General features: G+C 49.5%; 1 protein-coding gene across 2 annotated transcripts; it reads right to left on the bottom strand.

Annotated features, from left to right (window-relative positions):
* Positions 1–745: 745 nt before the first annotated feature.
* LOC140849647 (endogenous retrovirus group K member 7 Env polyprotein-like) lies at positions 746–12,027 on the bottom strand. 2 transcript variants are annotated; one of them, XM_073237757.1, is made up of 2 exons: positions 8,199–12,027; positions 746–1,618 (listed from the first exon to the last, which is right to left on the bottom strand). In XM_073237757.1, the coding sequence occupies exon 1, from the start codon at positions 10,755–10,757 to the stop codon at positions 9,720–9,722; it is 1,038 nt and encodes a 345-aa protein (XP_073093858.1). In that variant the 5' UTR covers positions 10,758–12,027; the 3' UTR covers positions 746–1,618; positions 8,199–9,719. The 2 variants fall into 2 exon arrangements, with proteins under 2 accessions (XP_073093858.1, XP_073093859.1); XM_073237758.1 differs by having other exon boundaries at positions 746–1,628; positions 8,199–12,012.
* Between the last annotated feature and the right edge of the window lie 6,195 nt (positions 12,028–18,222).

Consider the following 18,222-nt stretch of genomic DNA (forward strand, 5'->3'; position numbering starts at 1 on the left):
CTCGGGGCTCTTTCGCTTTTGCCCTAGGCGGGCTTTCTCCCTCACTCTGAGGTTTCTTTACCTTCGTTTTTGTGGCCTTTTTTCGGCCGCGCGCGCTCTCTGTTTCCCGTTCCGTTTCTGACATGCTCTCTTGGATATCTGTCAATGCTCTCTGACCTTCTTTTATTACCTTTTCACATCTCTCATCTTGCAGACAAGCTCTAATCAGTTTCCAGAGGGGCCTGGTGCCTCCCCTCAGGCTACCCTCCTCCTCCTCTCTATCAAGATCTTTCCCCAGTTTGTCCCAGCTCGGGATTGAGAGGGACCCTGAACAAATGAACCAGGGGGCCACACGGTCTATCTCCTTCACAAAAGATCCTAAGACTTTGCTGGAGACCTTCAAGTTTCGCTCTTTGAGAGCTGTCTGCAGCGCCGTGACTAATGACGGTGCATTCCCCATGGTGCCTCCTTATTTACAGAGAACCATCAACCATCATCCTAAAAAGCAGGGGCCTCTCGGAACTTACCCCTCCGGGCTTTCTTCTGACCTGCAGTTCTGAATCCTCTCCAGATGTCTGAAGGGTCCTCCCTGTGCCGGTGATGTTCTGGTTCCCGGGATTCGGCACCACTTGTTGCGCGCCCCGTCCTCGCCGGCAAGAACAGCACGCAACAACAGCAGGATTCTTCTGCAGAAAGCTTTATTCTTCAGCTCTTTGTGAAACAAATGAGTTGGGCAGGACCCAGAGGGGAAGGAGAGGCTTGCTTATATAGTTCTCATGCTCTGACCTGGTTGGTGCGGCTCCATATGCCTTATTAGCATAACCATTTGGTGGGTCTCATTGGTCCTTATGCCAAGGCGCAATTAGCATGTAGTTTAGTGGTGTGGGATGATTTGTCATTAGGAAGTTCGGGGCCTTCCGGCTGCCCTGCATTGGGCGCTATTTTCTGAGCGCGGCTGCCAACATCTCCCCCTTTTTTGTCTAACAGAAGCTCAAGGCGGAACTTGCCAGCAGAGGCGGAGACAGAGGCCTGACCTCCATCATACTTCCTGATGCCCCCTTTTTGGAGAGGGGTTCTGGGCATCTACCCCTATGCAGTCAGGCATGCCTCTCAGAGGGGTCCAAGACCTCTTGCAGTGCTTTGCCTCGCATCCTCTGGCTGGCGTTGGGACCGCTTGGTACAAAGGGTTTGGACCCTTTTTCTCAACCCTCTTGCACCATGAGTTTCTTAAAGAAAGCTGTGATTAAGCATTGAGGTACTCGGGCCTGGTGCAGTGCCACATGGGCTCAGGGTGCAAGAGCTACCTCAAGCTAAAGCCGAGCTTCCTTCTTAAGCATGTTGAGCCACACTTGGGGAGAGGCGCCAACGTCTATCGCCATTAGGGCTTGAGCAAGGATCACCTTGTCCTGCTTATGTTGGTTGCGGAGTCTGCATAACAACCAGAGTAAGAGCATGAGACCTCCAAGCAGGAACACGCCCATCCCAGCCATGCCCGCCCACTCCTTGACGTGGGAGAGAGCTCTGAGGAACCAGGAAGAGAGTCCTTCCGCTACGGAGATATCTAGACGGGTGGAGTTGATGTGGATAATTTCTCGCCGCAGCTCTTCTAGTGTCCCATCGAAGTCTTGGGACCAGTTTCCTGAAAGATACTGGGACAGGTCTCGTGACAGATTAGCTGCCCGTGTAAAATTTTTATATTGAATGCTAGTGATGCAGAGGGCACGATATTTCCGCTCACATCCCAATTGGGCCATTTGCCAGAGCACCTCCATTTGTTCCTCCACGAGATCTATGCGTTGATTGAGGATCATTATTCCTCCTTTCAGTTTGCCATCAAGTGTGGACTGTTGGTCCAGGGCAGAAGCTACTGAGGCTGCAAGGTTATTGAGCTCTGTAGCCGATTTGATGGAGGTGTCTAAAGCTATACCAGCGGCGGTGGCTGCGACCGCAGTCGCGGAGATCAGGAGCACTATGGCGGCTGTAACACCGAAATCGCGCCTTTCTCGAAACAGAGTCATGGTGTTAGGGGCGTCTATGGGAACAGGGACCTAACGGGGGATGCGGACTACCAAAGCGTTGGTAAAGTTACGCGCATCCCAACACTGAGACAGAAAGCAGGTTTCATTGGAGCAGGAGTCAAAGCTACTATTGGATAAGATAAACAGAAATGGGGGGTATACGCATACTGGAGAAGGTGGAAAAAGGGAATTAGGTGACTCTGGACCTGATTTTGCTGAACACGTGTAGTTCTCGTTGTTATGGGTCATGATCATGTTCCAGTGTGCGCGCATGTGGTTATTCTCGCACCAAAAGGTGATATTTTTTACACCGATTCCCCCACCCTGGAGGGCGGAAAAGGGGGAGAGGTCGGTACACGAGCCATTGACTCCACACAGCATCCATTTATGGAAGGGGTTCATGCTCAGCTGCTGACGAAACTCGCCTTCGAGCACCTTTACTGGCCACCAAGCCTCATTGGCTGGCCGTCCCTCCATATCTGGGGAGATGGTAAACTCCTGCCTCTCAGTTGCCCACGTTACTACAGTTGACTGACAGTCAGTCCAGGGCCACAGCTCTCCCTCATAGTCGCCCACACAATGGGAGGCATATTTGGGTTGACGAGGCCTGTCGGTGGAATTGTTCCTGGGAGAGTGTACAAATGTGCCATTGATCCAGAGAACCATCTGGTGGATAGTCATGTTCTTATAGGATGGGCTCCCTTCCTTATTAGGCCCTTCAAATTTAGCTGACATAACGGGGAGGCTACTGGCCTCTAGAATTATGTCACTGAACCATCCGTATTTCCTCCGTTTCAGGGAGATACAGCCAGCTAGATTCTGAGTGGTGAAGCATAATGACCCATTAGTTACGAAGGATCGGTTTTCTCCCAGGGGAGCTACTAGGGTGTCTTTAACTAAGTAGGGCAAGTTCATACTAGTATTGGTAGTGAAAAAGCGCGGAAAAACGGCTGCATTGAAACGGACAGGCATAGGCTTAGGAAAGGCAGACAGGATTCCCCATCTCAATACTCCCTGAGTCGGGGTCTCCAGTGTCAGGAGCAGGGTCAGGAGGTACAGCGAAGTCATCTCCTTTGTTTAGGACTTTCCTCGTTAGGCGCTCCGGGATCCAGAAGGGGTTTTCTTCACCCTGGGGGAAAACACACACAGCTCCCCTGGATCTGATTATGATTGGATCCGGGCCCTTCCATTGGTTAGATAACACGTCCTTCCATTTTACTAGTTCTTGTGGGTCTTTTGGCCACTGATTATGGCGATCCGCTGCTGTATGGCTTTGAGCATCCAGATTCAAAAAATTTATAGTGAAAAGTGCTAGGGCTATGGCAGTTTTTGGTGTGGGGGGTATATCTTCAATTCCCCCTTTTTGTTTAAGTAAATAGGATTTGAGCGTGCGGTTCGCGCGTTCCACAATCCCTTGACCCTGTGGGTTGTAGGGAAGGCCAGTGATATGTTTTATCCCCATGTGATGACAAAATTGAGCAAATTTTGTAGAGGTATAGGCTGGGCCATTGTCTGTTTTCAGAATCTGCGGTAACCCCCATGCGCTCCAAGCTTCAAGGCAGTGCTGGATGACATGGGAAGCTTTCTCTCCTGACAATGGGGAGGCAAAGATGACTCCTGAACAAGTATCCACGGATACATGTACATATTTCAGTTTCCCAAAAGACGAAATATGCGTCACATCCATTTGCCAAACTTGTAAAGGCCTAATACCTCTGGGGTTGATCCCAACATGAGGTGTGGGAAGGAAGCTGCAGCAATGTTGGCAGCTAAGGACAATGTTCCTAGCTTCGGCCCTGGTTATGCTAAACCGCTTGCGCAGTGTTTCGGCAGTGACATGAAATTGTGTGTGGAATTTTGAAGCTGTGGTGATAGGGTCTAGCAGGGGAAAGGCTATGCTTCTGGTTGCGAGGTCTGCCAGGTGGTTGCCTTGGGTCATAGGCCCGGGAAGGCCTGAATGTGCTCTGATATGAGTTATATACAAAGGAGATTGCCTATGAAGTAGTGCTGATTGTATCTGTTTGAACAAAGTGGCTACTGGGCTGGACGCTTTAATTAGCCCGGCCACTTCTAGAGATTTGACTGCATTAACTACATAACAGGAGTCAGACACAATATTTAAAGGTTCAGGAAAGATTTGTAGGACCTCTAAGACTATGCGACATTCCACTATTTGTGGAGTGTCAGGCGTGTAGCCTTTTGTCACAACTTTGCCATCATGGACATAGGCACCTGTGCCTGTCTTAGACCCGTCCGTGTAAACTGTTTTTCCATGAGGCAGCGGGGTTAGGCTAGTGACCCGAGGGAATACTAGGAGATGATTTTTGGCGAAGTTGATGAGGGGATGTTTAGGGAAATGATTATCAAAGGTTCCTGAGAAACTGTAAGCAAGTATGGCCCAATCATCATTCATAGCACATAATACTTGTATCTGTTCTACGCTGTAAGGGGTTATAATTTTAGCTGGAGCCTCTCCGAAATGTGTCATGGAGGTTTTTACTCCTCTCAAAGCAAGTTTGGCCACGGCTGCCGGATAGTACTCTATTGTCCTAGCCTGAGAGGCTTGGGGATGGATCCAGATCAGTGGGCCGTGCTGCCATAAAACTGCTGTTGGCAGCTCCGGGGTGGGAAGCACACACAACTCAAAGGGTTCATTCGATTGCACTCTATTTAATTGTGCTGTCATCAAAGCCTGTTCTACTTTGCGAATGGCTTGTAATGCCTCAGGTGTGAGGGAGCGCGGTGACGTTAGTTGTGGGTCTCCTTCTAGGGTTTTAAATAGTGGAGTCAATTCAGTGGTGGGTATCTTTAAGTATGGGCGCAACCAATTAATATCCCCTAGGAGTTTTTGGAAGTCATTCAAATTTCGCAATTGATTATGTCTTATCTCAAGCTTTTGGGGGCAAATTACATCTGTGTAAATGGTTGCTCCTAGGAATTTGCTAACACTAGATTTTTGGACCTTCTCGCTTGCTATATTCAGTCTCCAATTTTCTAGGGATCTAGTGAGATCTATATATGCTTCTTCTATTTCCGCTGGTTGTGGGGAGCAAAGAAGGATGTCATCCATGTAATGGATGATCTTTAGCGTGGGATAGGTCTTACGAATTGGGTCTAGCGCTCGCTGAACGTACAGTTGACATATGGTGGGGCTATTTGCCATTCCTTGAGGGAGGACCTTCCACTGAAATCTGGCATTGGGTTGTTCATGGTTAATAGCTGGCAAAGTAAAAGCAAATCTTTCCCTGTCCTTGGAGCTTAGAGGTATAGAAAAGAAACAATCTTTAATATCTATTATGAGCACTTTCCATTCTTTGGGTAAGGCAGAGAGGAGTGGCAGTCCCCGCTGTACGGGTCCAAGCATTCTCATTTGAGCATTTACTGCTCTCAGATCATGAAGCAACCTCCATGATCCTGACTTTTTCCTGATTACAAATATGGGTGTGTTCCATGGGGACACAGAGGGTTCTAGGTGTCCCACTTGGAGCTGCTCTTGCACTAAGCAATGAGCTGCTTCTAATTTTTCAGAGGATAGGGGCCACTGAGGAACCCATACGGCCTCCTCTGTGAGCCAAGGTATGGGCATGGCATCTTCAATGGCCCCTATGAAAAACCCAGGCCGTGACGGTCATTCTTTACTTTGGGCAGGATGGGCTCTATGTGTCCCTGTTGGTGTTTCCCCAGCCCTTTGCCAGGGATGTATCCCATGTCCATCATCATGCCTTGGGCGGGGGTGGAGTATTCATTAATGAGTTTGAGGCCTAAGTCTCTCATGACATCCCTCCCCCATAAATTGACCGGTAGAGGGAGTACATAAGGGGTGACTGTACCCTCTTGTCCTTCAGGGGCTCGCCATTTCAATGGTTTGGCACTAATTGAAGGGCTTGACTCATATCCTAAACCTTGTAATGAATGTGAGGATTGGGTCACAGGCCACTTGGAGGGCCACCAGGTTGCAGAGATAATACTTTTATCTGCTCCAGTGTCTAGGATTCCCTCAAAGCTCTTTCCCTCTATTTGAAGAGTTAATTTTGGTCTGTCTGCTAAATCTAATACTATGAAGGCTGAATCCCAGTCAGAGGAGCCGAAGCCCCTTTCTCCCCTCTCCGTGTTGGTAGCAGGATAATTGGCGTGGAGACTAGGTAAAACTAAGAGCTGGGCTATGCGGTCTCCCGGGGATATAGGATAGATTCCTCTGGGAGCCGAACACATGATTTTTACCTGTCCTTCATAATCTTGATCTATAACTCCGGGATGAACTACCAGGCCTTTCAATGCAGCAGAAGAGCGCCCTAGGAGTAACCCAATGGTATTTGGTGGTAGGGGGCCTTTAAAGTCTGAAGGGATAGGCTGAACTCCCATCTGTGGAGTCAACACTATTCTGGTGGTGGCACGGATGTCCAATCCCGCGGAACTTGAAGTGGCTCTCCTTGGGGGGCCTGGTTGTTCCCGAATGACACTTGCGTGCTGGTTGCCCCATATATTTGCGGGCCCTGGTGACGGGGGCCCCTCTGGGCGTTTTTTGGCAGTTCTAAGGGTTTCCCTTCTATATCTTTAATAGACCGGCACTCATTAGCCCAATGCCTGCCTTTCTTACACTTAGGGCACAACTCAGGGGTCTTTTGGGTTGTTTGTTCTGAAGCTGGGCTCCTACACTCTCTCTTTATATGTCCTAATTTCCCGCATTGAAAGCATTTGATACTTCTGTTAGTGATCCTGGCTTGTTTGTGGCTCTGTAATATGGCCGCGGCTAGGCCCGCATTGGTGAGTGGCCCTCCTATTTCTCTACAGGCTTTCAACCAGGCATGTATCCCTTTTTGTTTCCAGGGTGTTATCGCCTGTCTGCATTCCTTGGTACATTGTTCAAACACTAATTGCTCCACTAGGGGCATTGCTTGTTCCTGATCTCCAAATATTCTGCCTGCGGCCTCTATCATACGAGCGACAAAGTCAGAAAATGGCTCGCTCAGCCCCTGAATAATTTTTGTCAAATTGCCTGATACTTCTCCTTTGTTGGTGAGGGCTTTCCATGCCTTGGCGGCGCACGTGTTTATTTGTGCATATACCTGTAAGGGGAAGGCGGTCTGGTCGGCTACCCACTGTCCTTGGCCCGTCAGCATATCATATGACCATGCAGGCTGTCCTTCGGCCGCGTTTGCGCGTGCCTGGGTCATGCTGATATCATGCCACAATGCCTTCCATTCTATGTATTGCCCCATACTAGAAAGGCATGCCTTAGTTACATATTGCCAGTCTGCGGGTGTCATGGCTGTCTCTGTTAATCTCTCAACTTGTGCTATGGTATAGTTAGCACTGACTCCATAAGCCCGAACGGATTCTGCTAACTCCTTAACTTGTTTATGGCTCAGGGGCTGGTGAGAGCGTACACCGTTATCCTCAAATACAGGAAACATTTGTCTAATTGCCTGAAGAGTATCTGGGTGGCAAAAGGAGAGTGCGCCACTCACGTAAGGTGGCGGGGCAAAGGGCGTCGGGGGACACCCTGCTTTCATTTTTTCCTTGGTCCGCTTTTCAACTTTGCTGGTTCCCTTACTTCTACACTCTGCGGTTTTATTTTCTTCCCCTTCCTCTGCGGACGTTAATTCCTCCTCAGATTCCCTATTGGAGAGTTGGAGGTCCCTCAACTCTTTCCAGGGGTATTTACTATTTTCTCCGAGGCGATTGTCACTCGCTTCTCGGGGCTCTTTCGCTTTTGCCCTAGGCGGGCTTTCTCCCTCACTCTGAGGTTTCTTTACCTTCGTTTTTGTGGCCTTTTTTCGGCCGCGCGCGCTCTCTGTTTCCCGTTCCGTTTCTGACATGCTCTCTTGGATATCTGTCAATGCTCTCTGACCTTCTTTTATTACCTTTTCACATCTCTCATCTTGCAGACAAGCTCTAATCAGTTTCCAGAGGGGCCTGGTGCCTCCCCTCAGGCTACCCTCCTCCTCCTCTCTATCAAGATCTTTCCCCAGTTTGTCCCAGCTCGGGATTGAGAGGGACCCTGAACAAATGAACCAGGGGGCCACACGGTCTATCTCCTTCACAAAAGATCCTAAGACTTTGCTGGAGACCTTCAAGTTTCGCTCTTTGAGAGCTGTCTGCAGCGCCGTGACTAATGACGGTGCATTCCCCATGGTGCCTCCTTATTTACAGAGAACCATCAACCATCATCCTAAAAAGCAGGGGCCTCTCGGAACTTACCCCTCCGGGCTTTCTTCTGACCTGCAGTTCTGAATCCTCTCCAGATGTCTGAAGGGTCCTCCCTGTGCCGGTGATGTTCTGGTTCCCGGGATTCGGCACCACTTGTTGCGCGCCCCGTCCTCGCCGGCAAGAACAGCACGCAACAACAGCAGGATTCTTCTGCAGAAAGCTTTATTCTTCAGCTCTTTGTGAAACAAATGAGTTGGGCAGGACCCAGAGGGGAAGGAGAGGCTTGCTTATATAGTTCTCATGCTCTGACCTGGTTGGTGCGGCTCCATATGCCTTATTAGCATAACCATTTGGTGGGTCTCATTGGTCCTTATGCCAAGGCGCAATTAGCATGTAGTTTAGTGGTGTGGGATGATTTGTCATTAGGAAGTTCGGGGCCTTCCGGCTGCCCTGCATTGGGCGCTATTTTCTGAGCGCGGCTGCCAACATCTCCCCCTTTTTTGTCTAACAGAAGCTCAAGGCGGAACTTGCCAGCAGAGGCGGAGACAGAGGCCTGACCTCCATCATACTTCCTGATGCCCCCTTTTTGGAGAGGGGTTCTGGGCATCTACCCCTATGCAGTCAGGCATGCCTCTCAGAGGGGTCCAAGACCTCTTGCAGTGCTTTGCCTCGCATCCTCTGGCTGGCGTTGGGACCGCTTGGTACAAAGGGTTTGGACCCTTTTTCTCAACCCTCTTGCACCATGAGTTTCTTAAAGAAAGCTGTGATTAAGCATTGAGGTACTCGGGCCTGGTGCAGTGCCACATGGGCTCAGGGTGCAAGAGCTACCTCAAGCTAAAGCCGAGCTTCCTTCTTAAGCATGTTGAGCCACACTTGGGGAGAGGCGCCAACGTCTATCGCCATTAGGGCTTGAGCAAGGATCACCTTGTCCTGCTTATGTTGGTTGCGGAGTCTGCATAACAACCAGAGTAAGAGCATGAGACCTCCAAGCAGGAACACGCCCATCCCAGCCATGCCCGCCCACTCCTTGACGTGGGAGAGAGCTCTGAGGAACCAGGAAGAGAGTCCTTCCGCTACGGAGATATCTAGACGGGTGGAGTTGATGTGGATAATTTCTCGCCGCAGCTCTTCTAGTGTCCCATCGAAGTCTTGGGACCAGTTTCCTGAAAGATACTGGGACAGGTCTCGTGACAGATTAGCTGCCCGTGTAAAATTTTTATATTGAATGCTAGTGATGCAGAGGGCACGATATTTCCGCTCACATCCCAATTGGGCCATTTGCCAGAGCACCTCCATTTGTTCCTCCACGAGATCTATGCGTTGATTGAGGATCATTATTCCTCCTTTCAGTTTGCCATCAAGTGTGGACTGTTGGTCCAGGGCAGAAGCTACTGAGGCTGCAAGGTTATTGAGCTCTGTAGCCGATTTGATGGAGGTGTCTAAAGCTATACCAGCGGCGGTGGCTGCGACCGCAGTCGCGGAGATCAGGAGCACTATGGCGGCTGTAACACCGAAATCGCGCCTTTCTCGAAACAGAGTCATGGTGTTAGGGGCGTCTATGGGAACAGGGACCTAACGGGGGATGCGGACTACCAAAGCGTTGGTAAAGTTACGCGCATCCCAACACTGAGACAGAAAGCAGGTTTCATTGGAGCAGGAGTCAAAGCTACTATTGGATAAGATAAACAGAAATGGGGGGTATACGCATACTGGAGAAGGTGGAAAAAGGGAATTAGGTGACTCTGGACCTGATTTTGCTGAACACGTGTAGTTCTCGTTGTTATGGGTCATGATCATGTTCCAGTGTGCGCGCATGTGGTTATTCTCGCACCAAAAGGTGATATTTTTTACACCGATTCCCCCACCCTGGAGGGCGGAAAAGGGGGAGAGGTCGGTACACGAGCCATTGACTCCACACAGCATCCATTTATGGAAGGGGTTCATGCTCAGCTGCTGACGAAACTCGCCTTCGAGCACCTTTACTGGCCACCAAGCCTCATTGGCTGGCCGTCCCTCCATATCTGGGGAGATGGTAAACTCCTGCCTCTCAGTTGCCCACGTTACTACAGTTGACTGACAGTCAGTCCAGGGCCACAGCTCTCCCTCATAGTCGCCCACACAATGGGAGGCATATTTGGGTTGACGAGGCCTGTCGGTGGAATTGTTCCTGGGAGAGTGTACAAATGTGCCATTGATCCAGAGAACCATCTGGTGGATAGTCATGTTCTTATAGGATGGGCTCCCTTCCTTATTAGGCCCTTCAAATTTAGCTGACATAACGGGGAGGCTACTGGCCTCTAGAATTATGTCACTGAACCATCCGTATTTCCTCCGTTTCAGGGAGATACAGCCAGCTAGATTCTGAGTGGTGAAGCATAATGACCCATTAGTTACGAAGGATCGGTTTTCTCCCAGGGGAGCTACTAGGGTGTCTTTAACTAAGTAGGGCAAGTTCATACTAGTATTGGTAGTGAAAAAGCGCGGAAAAACGGCTGCATTGAAACGGACAGGCATAGGCTTAGGAAAGGCAGACAGGATTCCCCATCTCAATACTCCCTGAGTCGGGGTCTCCAGTGTCAGGAGCAGGGTCAGGAGGTACAGCGAAGTCATCTCCTTTGTTTAGGACTTTCCTCGTTAGGCGCTCCGGGATCCAGAAGGGATTTTCTTCACCCTGGGGGAAAACACACACAGCTCCCCTGGATCTGATTATGATTGGATCCGGGCCCTTCCATTGGTTAGATAACACGTCCTTCCATTTTACTAGTTCTTGTGGGTCTTTTGGCCACTGATTATGGCGATCCGCTGCTGTATGGCTTTGAGCATCCAGATTCAAAAAATTTATAGTGAAAAGTGCTAGGGCTATGGCAGTTTTTGGTGTGGGGGGTATATCTTCAATTCCCCCTTTTTGTTTAAGTAAATAGGATTTGAGCGTGCGGTTCGCGCGTTCCACAATCCCTTGACCCTGTGGGTTGTAGGGAAGGCCAGTGATATGTTTTATCCCCATGTGATGACAAAATTGAGCAAATTTTGTAGAGGTATAGGCTGGGCCATTGTCTGTTTTCAGAATCTGCGGTAACCCCCATGCGCTCCAAGCTTCAAGGCAGTGCTGGATGACATGGGAAGCTTTCTCTCCTGACAATGGGGAGGCAAAGATGACTCCTGAACAAGTATCCACGGATACATGTACATATTTCAGTTTCCCAAAAGACGAAATATGCGTCACATCCATTTGCCAAACTTGTAAAGGCCTAATACCTCTGGGGTTGATCCCAACATGAGGTGTGGGAAGGAAGCTGCAGCAATGTTGGCAGCTAAGGACAATGTTCCTAGCTTCGGCCCTGGTTATGCTAAACCGCTTGCGCAGTGTTTCGGCAGTGACATGAAATTGTGTGTGGAATTTTGAAGCTGTGGTGATAGGGTCTAGCAGGGGAAAGGCTATGCTTCTGGTTGCGAGGTCTGCCAGGTGGTTGCCTTGGGTCATAGGCCCGGGAAGGCCTGAATGTGCTCTGATATGAGTTATATACAAAGGAGATTGCCTATGAAGTAGTGCTGATTGTATCTGTTTGAACAAAGTGGCTACTGGGCTGGACGCTTTAATTAGCCCGGCCACTTCTAGAGATTTGACTGCATTAACTACATAACAGGAGTCAGACACAATATTTAAAGGTTCAGGAAAGATTTGTAGGACCTCTAAGACTATGCGACATTCCACTATTTGTGGAGTGTCAGGCGTGTAGCCTTTTGTCACAACTTTGCCATCATGGACATAGGCACCTGTGCCTGTCTTAGACCCGTCCGTGTAAACTGTTTTTCCATGAGGCAGCGGGGTTAGGCTAGTGACCCGAGGGAATACTAGGAGATGATTTTTGGCGAAGTTGATGAGGGGATGTTTAGGGAAATGATTATCAAAGGTTCCTGAGAAACTGTAAGCAAGTATGGCCCAATCATCATTCATAGCACATAATACTTGTATCTGTTCTACGCTGTAAGGGGTTATAATTTTAGCTGGAGCCTCTCCGAAATGTGTCATGGAGGTTTTTACTCCTCTCAAAGCAAGTTTGGCCACGGCTGCCGGATAGTACTCTATTGTCCTAGCCTGAGAGGCTTGGGGATGGATCCAGATCAGTGGGCCGTGCTGCCATAAAACTGCTGTTGGCAGCTCCGGGGTGGGAAGCACACACAACTCAAAGGGTTCATTCGATTGCACTCTATTTAATTGTGCTGTCATCAAAGCCTGTTCTACTTTGCGAATGGCTTGTAATGCCTCAGGTGTGAGGGAGCGCGGTGACGTTAGTTGTGGGTCTCCTTCTAGGGTTTTAAATAGTGGAGTCAATTCAGTGGTGGGTATCTTTAAGTATGGGCGCAACCAATTAATATCCCCTAGGAGTTTTTGGAAGTCATTCAAATTTCGCAATTGATTATGTCTTATCTCAAGCTTTTGGGGGCAAATTACATCTGTGTAAATGGTTGCTCCTAGGAATTTGCTAACACTAGATTTTTGGACCTTCTCGCTTGCTATATTCAGTCTCCAATTTTCTAGGGATCTAGTGAGATCTATATATGCTTCTTCTATTTCCGCTGGTTGTGGGGAGCAAAGAAGGATGTCATCCATGTAATGGATGATCTTTAGCGTGGGATAGGTCTTACGAATTGGGTCTAGCGCTCGCTGAACGTACAGTTGACATATGGTGGGGCTATTTGCCATTCCTTGAGGGAGGACCTTCCACTGAAATCTGGCATTGGGTTGTTCATGGTTAATAGCTGGCAAAGTAAAAGCAAATCTTTCCCTGTCCTTGGAGCTTAGAGGTATAGAAAAGAAACAATCTTTAATATCTATTATGAGCACTTTCCATTCTTTGGGTAAGGCAGAGAGGAGTGGCAGTCCCCGCTGTACGGGTCCAAGCATTCTCATTTGAGCATTTACTGCTCTCAGATCATGAAGCAACCTCCATGATCCTGACTTTTTCCTGATTACAAATATGGGTGTGTTCCATGGGGACACAGAGGGTTCTAGGTGTCCCACTTGGAGCTGCTCTTGCACTAAGCAATGAGCTGCTTCTAATTTTTCAGAGGATAGGGGCCACTGAGGAACCCATATGGCCTCCTCTGTGAGCCAAGGTATGGGCATGGCATCTTCAATGGCCCCTATGAAAAACCCAGGCCGTGACGGTCATTCTTTACTTTGGGCAGGATGGGCTCTATGTGTCCCTGTTGGTGTTTCCCCAGCCCCTTGCCAGGGATGTATCCCATGTCCATCATCATGCCTTGGGCGGGGGTGGAGTATTCATTAATGAGTTTGAGGCCTAAGTCTCTCATGACATCCCTCCCCCATAAATTGACCGGTAGAGGGAGTACATAAGGGGTGACTGTACCCTCTTGTCCTTCAGGGGCTCGCCATTTCAATGGTTTGGCACTAATTGAAGGGCTTGACTCATATCCTAAACCTTGTAATGAATGTGAGGATTGGGTCACAGGCCACTTGGAGGGCCACCAGGTTGCAGAGATAATACTTTTATCTGCTCCAGTGTCTAGGATTCCCTCAAAGCTCTTTCCCTCTATTTGAAGAGTTAATTTTGGTCTGTCTGCTAAATCTAATACTATGAAGGCTGAATCCCAGTCAGAGGAGCCGAAGCCCCTTTCTCCCCTCTCCGTGTTGGTAGCAGGATAATTGGCGTGGAGACTAGGTAAAACTAAGAGCTGGGCTATGCGGTCTCCCGGGGATATAGGATAGATTCCTCTGGGAGCCGAACACATGATTTTTACCTGTCCTTCATAATCTTGATCTATGACTCCGGGATGAACTACCAGGCCTTTCAATGCAGCAGAAGAGCGCCCTAGGAGTAACCCAATGGTATTTGGTGGTAGGGGGCCTTTAAAGTCTGAAGGGATAGGCTGAACTCCCATCTGTGGAGTCAACACTATTCTGGTGGTGGCACGGATGTCCAATCCCGCGGAACCTGAAGTGGCTCTCCTTGGGGGGCCTGGTTGTTCCCGAATGACACTTGCGTGCTGGTTGCCCCATATATTTGCGGGCCCTGGTGACGGGGGCCCCTCTGGGCGTTTTTTGGCAACTCTAAGGGTTTCCCTTCTATATCTTTAATAGACCGGCACTCATTAGCCCAATGCCTGCCTTTCTTACACTTAGGGCACAACTCAGGGGTCTTTTGGGTTGTTTGTTCTGAAGCTGGGCTCCTACACTCTCTCTTTATATGTCCTAATTTCCCGCATTGAAAGCATTTGATACTTCTGTTAGTGATCCTGGCTTGTTTGTGGCTCTGTAATATGGCCGCGGCTAGGCCCGCATTGGTGAGTGGCCCTCCTATTTCTCTACAGGCTTTCAACCAGGCATGTATCCCTTTTTGTTTCCAGGGTGTTATCGCCTGTCTGCATTCCTTGGTACATTGTTCAAACACTAATTGCTCCACTAGGGGCATTGCTTGTTCCTGATCTCCAAATATTCTGCCTGCGGCCTCTATCATACGAGCGACAAAGTCAGAAAATGGCTCGCTCAGCCCCTGAATAATTTTTGTCAAATTGCCTGATACTTCTCCTTTGTTGGTGAGGGCTTTCCATGCCTTGGCGGCGCACGTGTTTATTTGTGCATATACCTGTAAGGGGAAGGCGGTCTGGTCGGCTACCCACTGTCCTTGGCCCGTCAGCATATCATATGACCATGCAGGCTGTCCTTCGGCCGCGTTTGCGCGTGCCTGGGTCATGCTGATATCATGCCACAATGCCTTCCATTCTATGTATTGCCCCATACTAGAAAGGCATGCCTTAGTTACATATTGCCAGTCTGCGGGTGTCATGGCTGTCTCTGTTAATCTCTCAACTTGTGCTATGGTATAGTTAGCACTGACCCCATAAGCCCGAACGGATTCTGCTAACTCCTTAACTTGTTTATGGCTCAGGGGCTGGTGAGAGCGTACACCGTTATCCTCAAATACAGGAAACATTTGTCTAATTGCCTGAAGAGTATCTGGGTGGCAAAAGGAGAGTGCGCCACTCACGTAAGGTGGCGGGGCAAAGGGCGTCGGGGGACACCCTGCTTTCATTTTTTCCTTGGTCCGCTTTTCAACTTTGCTGGTTCCCTTACTTCTACACTCTGCGGTTTTATTTTCTTCCCCTTCCTCTGCGGACATTAATTCCTCCTCAGATTCCCTATTGGAGAGTTGGAGGTCCCTCAACTCTTTCCAGGGGTATTTACTATTTTCTCCGAGGCGATTGTCACTCGCTTCTCGGGGCTCTTTCGCTTTTGCCCTAGGCGGGCTTTCTCCCTCACTCTGAGGTTTCTTTACCTTCGTTTTTGTGGCCTTTTTTCGGCCGCGCGCGCTCTCTGTTTCCCGTTCCGTTTCTGACATGCTCTCTTGGATATCTGTCAATGCTCTCTGACCTTCTTTTATTACCTTTTCACATCTCTCATCTTGCAGACAAGCTCTAATCAGTTTCCAGAGGGGCCTGGTGCCTCTCCTCAGGCTACCCTCCTCCTCCTCTCTATCAAGATCTTTCCCCAGTTTGTCCCAGCTCGGGATTGAGAGGGACCCTGAACAAATGAACCAGGGGGCCACACGGTCTATCTCCTTCACAAAAGATCCTAAGACTTTGCTGGAGACCTTCAAGTTTCTCTCTTTGAGAGCTGTCTGCAGCGCCGTGACTAATGACGGTGCATTCCCCATGGTGCCTCCTTATTTACAGAGAACCATCAACCATCATCCTAAAAAGCAGGGGCCTCTCGGAACTTACCCCTCCGGGCTTTCTTCTGACCTGCAGTTCTGAATCCTCTCCAGATGTCTGAAGGGTCCTCCCTGTGCCGGTGATGTTCTGGTTCCCGGGATTCGGCACCACTTGTCGCGTGCCCTGTCCTCGCCGGCAAGAACAGCATGCAACAACAGCAGGATTCTTCTGCAGAAAGCTTTATTCTTCAGCTCTTTGTGAAACAAATGAGTTGGGCAGGACCCAGAGGGGAAGGAGAGGCTTGCTTATATAGTTCTCATGCTCTGACCTGGTTGGTGCGGCTCCATATGCCTTATTAGCATAATCATTTGGTGGGTCTCATTGGTCCTTATGCCAAGGCGCAATTAGCATGTAGTTTAGTGGTGTGGGATGATTTGTCATTAGGAAGTTCGGGGCCTTCCGGCTGCCCTGCATTGGGCGCTATTTTCTGAGCGCGGCTGCCAACATCTCCCCCTTTTTTGTCTAACAGAAGCTCAAGGCGGAACTTGCCAGCAGAGGCGGAGACAGAGGCCTGACCTCCATCATACTTCCTGATGCCCCCTTTTTGGAGAGGGGTTCTGGGCATCTACCCCTATGCAGTCAGGCATGCCTCTCAGAGGGGTCCAAGACCTCTTGCAGTGCTTTGCCTCGCATCCTCTGGCTGGCGTTGGGACCGCTTGGTACAAAGGGTTTGGACCCTTTTTCTCAACCCTCTTGCACCATGAGTTTCTTAAAGAAAGCTGTGATTAAGCATTGAGGTACTCGGGCCTGGTGCAGTGCCACATGGGCTCAGGGTGCAAGAGCTACCTCAAGCTAAAGCCGAGCTTCCTTCTTAAGCATGTTGAGCCACACTTGGGGAGAGGCGCCAACGTCTATCGCCATTAGGGCTTGAGCAAGGATCACCTTGTCCTGCTTATGTTGGTTGCGGAGTCTGCATAACAACCAGAGTAAGAGCATGAGACCTCCAAGCAGGAACACGCCCATCCCAGCCATGCCCGCCCACTCCTTGACGTGGGAGAGAGCTCTGAGGAACCAGGAAGAGAGTCCTTCCGCTACGGAGATATCTAGACGGGTGGAGTTGATGTGGATAATTTCTCGCCGCAGCTCTTCTAGTGTCCCATCGAAGTCTTGGGACCAGTTTCCTGAAAGATACTGGGACAGGTCTCGTGACAGATTAGCTTCCCGTGTAAAATTTTTATATTGAATGCTAGTGATGCAGAGGGCACGATATTTCCGCTCACATCCCAATTGGGCCATTTGCCAGAGCACCTCCATTTGTTCCTCCACGAGATCTATGCGTTGATTGAGGATCATTATTCCTCCTTTCAGTTTGCCATCAAGTGTGGACTGTTGGTCCAGGGCAGAAGCTACTGAGGCTGCAAGGTTATTGAGCTCTGTAGCCGATTTGATGGAGGTGTCTAAAGCTATACCAGCGGCGGTGGCTGCGACCGCAGTCGCGGAGATCAGGAGCACTATGGCGGCTGTAACACCGAAATCGCGCCTTTCTCGAAACAGAGTCATGGTGTTAGGGGCGTCTACGGGAACAGGGACCCAACGGGGGATGCGGACTACCAAAGCATTGGTAAAGTTACGCGCATCCCAACACTGAGACAGAAAGCAGGTTTCATTGGAGCAGGAGTCAAAGCTACTATTGGATAAGATAAACAGAAATGGGGGGTATACGCATACTGGAGAAGGTGGAAAAAGGGAATTAGGTGACTCTGGACCTGATTTTGCTGAACACGTGTAGTTCTCGTTGTTATGGGTCATGATCATGTTCCAGTGTGCGCGCATGTGGTTATTCTCGCACCAAAAGGTGATATTTTTTACACCGATTCCCCCACCCTGGAGGGCGGAAAAGGGGGAGAGGTCGGTACACGAGCCATTGACTCCACACAGCATCCATTTATGGAAGGGGTTCATGCTCAGCTGCTGACGAAACTCGCCTTCGAGCACCTTTACTGGCCACCAAGCCTCATTGGCTGGCCGTCCCTCCATATCTGGGGAGATGGTAAACTCCTGCCTCTCAGTTGCCCACGTTACTACAGTTGACTGACAGTCAGTCCAGGGCCACAGCTCTCCCTCATAGTCGCCCACACAATGGGAGGCATATTTGGGTTGACGAGGCCTGTCGGTGGAATTGTTCCTGGGAGAGTGTACAAATGTGCCATTGATCCAGAGAACCATCTGGTGGATAGTCATGTTCTTATAGGATGGGCTCCCTTCCTTATTAGGCCCTTCAAATTTAGCTGACATAACGGGGAGGCTACTGGCCTCTAGAATTATGTCACTGAACCATCCGTATTTCCTCCGTTTCAGGGAGATACAGCCAGCTAGATTCTGAGTGGTGAAGCATAATGAC

Source organism: Manis javanica, chromosome 5 (assembly GCF_040802235.1).
Source record: "Manis javanica isolate MJ-LG chromosome 5, MJ_LKY, whole genome shotgun sequence".
Lineage (NCBI taxonomy): Eukaryota > Metazoa > Chordata > Mammalia > Pholidota > Manidae > Manis > Manis javanica.